This window comes from Coregonus lavaretus (assembly GCF_964263955.1).
Source record: "Coregonus lavaretus genome assembly, contig: HAP1_SCAFFOLD_2297, whole genome shotgun sequence".
In the NCBI taxonomy this organism is placed as follows: Eukaryota; Metazoa; Chordata; class Actinopteri; order Salmoniformes; family Salmonidae; genus Coregonus; species Coregonus lavaretus.
The window spans coordinates 19,190-26,244 of NW_028163707.1; the positions used below are offsets into that span (position 1 = coordinate 19,190).

A 7,055-nucleotide genomic window follows, 5' to 3' on the forward strand; every position below is an offset into this window, starting at 1 on the left:
ATCACTCCATCTCTGCAGCACCTGCCCTCTCAATTCTATAAATGTCTTTGTGTAATCATTAGTGACCTATTTTCCAGCAGAGGGTAACAGGATAATAGTGACTCTTGGTCCCAAACAGCCCTTAGAGAATGTTGGAAGCTGAAAACATTGTAGTGACTATGAGTTTTGGGTTAAACTAGTATATATAATGCAATAGTTTCTATCTTTCACTGAGGGGGGCATGTACACAAATATGTTGAGCTTTCTTCAGGATAAAACACACACACGTTTGTTTTACTGTATTTGTGGGGATCAAAAAAGTATGCCCATTCAAAATCCTATTTTCCCTAACCCTAATGCTAATTCTAACCTAAACCCTAACCGTAACCCTAAACCTAACCCCTAAACCTAAAATAACCTTTTACCTTGTAGGGACCAGTGAAATGTCCCCACTTGTCCCAACTTGTCCTTGTTTTACTGTCATTGTAAGGACATCTGGTCCCCACAAGGATAGTAGAACTAAACCACAAACACACACACACACACACACACACACACACACACACACACACACACACACACACACACACACACACACACACACACACAACAAGGTTACATTTTAATTTGTTTGTTTTTAGCATGATTTATGAATCCTGAGTTCTTGAGTTGTTTCGTAGTTGATTTTTGGTCGTCTGGTTTACTGTAACAAATCCTCTCCTTGTTGAATCAGAGCCTTGGACTACTATTCTGTCTTTACCTTCTCCAGCTTTAATGGAAAATATAAATGCTTTGCTAATAAACATTTTTAAAGACATTATACTGTTCTCAAAATCATTTGTTACAAGATTATGTGCTCTGTGAGTTTAGGTGTGAAATTGTTGTATCAGAAATAGTTGGCTGTGTTGGAGCCAACAATATAATTTATAACTCAGTAGTTAACATCATGTCATGGAATGAGTTTACCTGAAACCTGCAGCCTTCTGGTACTGCAACTTCCTGACATAACTTTAACACTTTAGGTTGGAGGACATCTGAGGTTTTGAGTTGTGTCTACTGTGACCAGGGTTCATTTCCTGTATAGAAGGCAGTCATCACTCCATCTCTGCAGCACCTGCCCTCTCAATTCTATACATTTCTTTGTATAATCATTAGTGACCTATTTTCCAGCAGAAGGTAACAGGATAATTGTGACTATTGCTCCCAAAGAGCCCTTGCTGAAAGGGGCAGTGCAATCAAAAATGTGAGTTTCTTGTTTGTTTTTAAATTATATTTCCACACAATGAGGTTGAAATAATACAGTGAAATTGTAACACATTTGGATAATGCCCTTTTAGTGTAAGAGCTTTTTGAAGAAAAAAACGCCAGGATTTTCAGATGTTCTAGTGGGATGGAGTTTTGACCCACATAATGACATCACAATCTGAAATGATTATTCTGATTCTGTTTTATTTGCATATGTATCCTCCTACTTTGAAGGGGTAAGCTGGGTAGGCTCTAGTCTACACAATCCTCTCCGCCAATCAGGGCTCTGTATTTAAATATATTTAAATTTGTATCAACACGCACATATGATCACACAGAGCATTTCAATGTCAAAAGGAGGCTCAGGAAAATAAATCATGAAAAATGTATTTTTGATTTGTTTTCATGAAATGAACACAGACAGTGATTTAAAAATAAAATGAAACTGCATGGGGGCTTGAACAACGTTGTAGTGACTATGAGTTTGGGTTAAACTAGTCTATATAATGCAATAGTTGGTATCTGCCACTGAGGGGGGCATGTACACACAAACAGAAGCAGGAAGAGTTAAAGTGAGGTCTGTGAACATTGGGAAGTAGAGTCATTCTCGACTGGTGCCTTTGTCCTTGACTGATCTACATATTAGTACACAGATACTGTGTCACACACACAGACTCAAACCTTCATGACTCCCCACCTCTTTGACCTCTTTCATGGGGCCCATGCCCACCTCTTTCACGGGGCCCATGCCCACCTCTTTGACCTCTTTGATGGGTCTAATGCCCACCTCTTTGACCTCTTTGATAGGGCCCATGCCCACCTCTTTGACCTCTATGATGGGGCCCATGCCCACCTCTTTGACCGCTATGATGGGGCCCATGCCCACCTCTTTGATGGGGCCCATGCCCACCTCTCTGACGGCCCCTTGTCCACCAGCTCTTTGATTTCTCCCTCCCCCTTGCTGTCTATCCTGCTCCTTGTTAAAGAAATTGCAAGTGTTCACACACACCCTTTTATATGGTGACCAATAGTGGTTGCACTATGTTTTACATTTTAGTAGACGCTCTTATCCAGAGCGACTTACAGTTAGTGATTGCATACATTTTCATACTGGCCCCCCGTGGGAAACGAACCCACAACCCTGGCGTTGCAAGCGCCATGCTCTACCAACTGAGCTACAGGGGACTATGTGAAATCAATTAGTAATAATGAATATTCATTATGTATGGTTATCATGTATCATACATGTCATTTAGATGTTTATACTATACAAACACACATTGTATTTCTGTAGTTCTCTAAATACATATATAGTAGACAAACCAGTCAAAAATCAATAGGTTTACCAACGGTTAAGTGACTAACCATTAAGCGCCGTTGGATTGCATGATGGTCAAATCTATTTAAACAAATGTGAAGAGAATCATATGAAAAGTATTGTGATTATTACATTGTTAAAGGCAATTACTTTATATGAAAGGTATTTCTAGATGAAACACTGATCATGTTTGGTGAAAAGGTTTGTGTGATTTTGTGTGTTGTACTTAGTCAATTGAAAATGTGCTTAAAGTTTAGAAGAAACAGCCTTTTTGATTATCTGTTTTGAGTTTTGTACTAAGAGTTGTGAAATGTTACCACATACATGTGAAAATAGTATGAAAGCGATCAAAAAAAATGTCATGAATATTTTTTAAGACATTTTATTCTTCTCAAGATCATTTGTGATTTTGAGAGTGACATTCTGATGTATCTGAAGTAGTTAGCTGTATTGGAGCCAACAACAGAATGAATAGCTCAGTATTTAACATGACATTCTGGAATGAGTTTAGCTTAAACTTGCAGCATTCTGAGCTAACTTTCACACTTATGCTTAGAGGACATCTGTGGTTGTGAGCTGTTCATTTCCTCTATAGAAAAGGGAGAAAGACAGAGAGCGTTCTTGTTGAACGTAAAATAATATCAGACTGGGTTGTGGTCCGGAGGACCCTGAACCATGAACCTGGTTTAAAATGAGAGTCTGTGGAGGTCTTGGTCTAGTCCCCATCACTACATCGCTGTAGCACATGACCCCTCAAATCTATCAATGTCTAGCACATAGAGTACATTTATCATATTGTTTCTTATATACCGAAATATAGATTTTTGACAATGGAAATATTGTGCATGTCACCCAATTATCAAATCTTTGTATCATTAGTAGCCTATGTTCCAGTAGAGGGTAACAGGATAGTAGTGACTCTTTGTCCCAAAGAGCCCTTAGAGAAAGCTGAAAGCTGAAATAAATTACATTGTAGTGACTATGATTTTGGGGTTAAACTAGTCCATATTATGCAATAGTTGCTATCTACCACTGAGGGGGGCATGTACACACAAACAGAAGCAGGAAGAGAGTTACAGACAGTAAAGTCTATTAACATTATGAAGTAGAGTCATTCTGGCTGTTGCCTTCGTCCTTGACACACATTTGTGCTCAGGTACCATATAATATACCAGGCAGACTGAAACCTTCACATGGCTCTTCATCTCTCCCCCCTCCTCCTCCTCCTCTTCCTCATCCTCACCCTTATCCTCTTTGTACTCTCAGCAGGTAAGGGCACTATTTCTACGAGTTAAGGGCGAAGTCCCCTGGGTCTATTCACTTAAAACACTGTATAATCAATCTCAATCATGAACGAGCTGTGTGTTGGAGCAATGTGATTCATTTTGTATTTTTCCTTTGTACAGATTCTGTTAAATGTTAATTCTAATTTAAATGTGTTTTGTGTTGATGTGTCCACAGTGAGGCATGTGTCTGTGCAGACAGGAGGCTCCATCACCATCCCATGTCACTATGATCTGAATCACATCAACCATGTGAAATACTGGTGTAAAGGATTAGGTTGGGATGTGTGTTCTTATGTGGTACGTACTGACCATCCTAAGAGCAGTGGTAAGGCCTCAATCTCTGATAACATCAACAAGAGAATCTTCACTATGACCATGACTAAACTGAAGTCATGGGACTCTGAGATTTACAGGTGTATTGTGGAGATCAATGGAGGACCAGATATCAGGATACAATGGTTCTACCTATCTGTCACTTTAGGTAAGATCCCTTCACTGCTTGTATCTAGTAAAGTAGAATTAATAGTGCTCAGCAATTTCCTATGGATTGTCCTGTAAACCTGCAATGTCAAATACAAAATAATGACCCAATTATAAATATCATTTTACAACAAATGAAATGATAAATGTGTAACCAGTCTGAAATTCATAGACAGAGCTATACTGTATACGTAGGTGCAAGAACTGACCGTGTTTTGAAGCTGGACAGCGTTTGTTTACAATTACATTGTTTACAAACAACTGAGTAAAACAAGAATATATTTGGGGTCATGATGGGGTAACAGTTGAACTCTTTAAATTCTTTAATAGTCAATGGCTGTATATAATTATTATGAATTCAAAAGACCAACAATGGATGTACCAATCACAGACCGCAGCTTTAAGGAATTTGTAAGGAGCCTGTTGTAAAAACACTTTTTTCTTCTCTGAATTCTTGTTTTTTACCTCTGTGTTCAGGTACTCCAGGACTCTATGTGGACCAACAGGAAGTGACTGGAGTAGAAGGAGGGAGTGTCACTGTCCGTTGTTACTATAGTAACTCTGGAGATATGAAGTGGTGCAGGATGGGTGGTGATTGTGTGAGTTTGTATTCAGGGACTTTACATGGAACATCAGTGACATTAAAGCGGACTAGTGATGCCAACAACAGAAAAGTCTTAACAGTGACTATGAGTGGACTGAAGATGGAGAACACTGACTGGTATTGGTGTGAAGTGGGAGAACTAGAGTTGCCTGTTCACATCACTGTCAGTCAACAAACTGCAACACAGAGAACCACTACAATGACGTCAAGTGAGTAGATCAATCACATACTTTATGATCAAACATGATTCACTTTGTTTTATCCAGTGGCATCATCTGGAATTCATTTTGATATTAACTATGAATGTGATGTTGCTATACAACCTGACTATCTGGTATACCAGAAATGTCATTGATTGCATTGTTGTTTTACATCACAGCAACCCAAGCTCCAACCAATCAACAACCCTCTGTCTCTCCAACTGCTGAGCCTGTTCAGACTGACAACACAAGTCAAGGAGCTGAGGGGAACATGGAGGACGTCCACCAGAGGTTATTATCACTCATTCAGCTGTATTAACCCACATATTATGGCAATTGTTAGATAATATGAACACAAAGAAACATTACAATTCCATCATACACTACAACAGTTAAAGCTAACCAAACACCCTCCCTAAATGCATATAGAGACTGTTAGCACTTCCTCTTCGGTATAATTTTTTTTTGGAGAAGTAGCATCAATTTTGGTGTTATTCTCACTCGTTTGCAAGGGCAAGTTACACACACAAAAAAACGTTATTTGTATAGTAATAATCTCAATAATAATCATGTAATCTCTTCAGTTGCACGGTCTTCTTCCACACATGTGAATATCTAAATAATTGTACCATTTATCACAAAAGTTCATACAACAAGTTATTACTTTTCACAAATGATACATTTATATTGATCTATTTTAATTGTGTTTTTGATACAAGTTCTTCTATGTAATCCATCAGGTCCATAGATGTGAAAGTCCTACTGATTCCTTGGGGCATGTTGGTGGTGGTGACAGCTGGTATCCTAGTCACATGGAAGATGTGGACAAAGCATAGTAAGTAGTCATTTTATGTGAATGTAAAAAAGGAGAATAGTTTAGAAAAATATGTATTGACATTGTGACCAACAGTATATTGCTTGCCTGTGATTTATCTTGAATGACAGAAAATATTTGGAGGCATTGTCTATAAGAAATCCATTCAGAGGTATTATTGTACTATAACAATCTCAGAAGTAATTGACATCTTCCTCTCTTTATGAATAATGGCACTGGAGGGGCTGCCGTTTTACAGGCTCCTAACCATCTGTGCTTATTTCTTGAACTGCATTGTTGGTTAAGGGCTTGTAACTAAGTATTTCACTGTAAGGTCTATTCAGCGCATGTGACAAATACATTTGATTTGATTTATTCCAGAGGACAATAAGGCAAAGGACCAGAGACCTAACAACTCAGTGGTAGGATACACTTAATTTATTATATTCTATTATTTTCAACCATCTGCTTTTCTGTTCTTGAGTTCAGATCATCTACCATTTGACTCTAGTGTTACCTCTTCAGTTGGTTATCAATGAGTTGACATAAAAGGCCCCATATTCTGAACCCAAGGTCTTATAACACTCAAGACGTTGAAAAATGATGTTTAAAAGACAGAGAACAGGAAGCTGTCAGTTCACTAAATATATATGTGACTGCATCCTATCATGGAAACAAACTGTGGTTTAGTTGGTAAATAGACAAGTCCTGTATCTCTTTGCTGTTTATTTCTTTGCCGTCTGCTGACCCTGAGCAGGACATTATATACAGCACAGTGAGCCACACCAGAGAAACAGCACAGCAGGTACAAACTGAATAAACCTGGTTTTGGTCTGTGGAGATCTTGGACTAGTACCAATCACTCCATCTCTGCATGGAGCTAAGGTTCTCTCTCTCTTTCTCTCTCCTCTATCTCTGCAGTTTGAGTTCTCTCTCTCTCTCTCTCTCTCTCTCTCTCTCTCTCTCTCTCTCTCTCTCTCTCTCTCTCTCTCTCTCTCTCTCTCTCTCTCTCTCTCTCTCTCTCTCTCTCTCTCTCTCTCTCTCTCTCTCTCTCTCTCTCTCTCTCTCTCTCTCTCTCTCTCTCTCTCTCTCTCTCTCTCTCTCTCTCTCTCTCTCTCTCTCTCTCTCT

The 7,055-nt window shown here is 38.9% G+C and overlaps 1 protein-coding gene across 1 annotated transcript; it reads left to right on the top strand.

Moving 5' to 3' along the window:
• Positions 1 to 3,735: 3,735 nt before the first annotated feature.
• Positions 3,736 to 6,363, top strand: LOC311117845 (polymeric immunoglobulin receptor-like; the record flags this gene model as incomplete). The annotated part of the gene is made up of 6 exons (XM_084192754.1): positions 3,736 to 3,811; positions 4,004 to 4,309; positions 4,786 to 5,121; positions 5,292 to 5,403; positions 5,853 to 5,947; positions 6,308 to 6,363. The coding sequence occupies 6 exons, from the start codon at positions 3,736 to 3,738 to the stop codon at positions 6,361 to 6,363; spliced, it is 981 nt and encodes a 326-aa protein (XP_084048880.1).
• Positions 6,364 to 7,055: the final 692 nt, after the last annotated feature.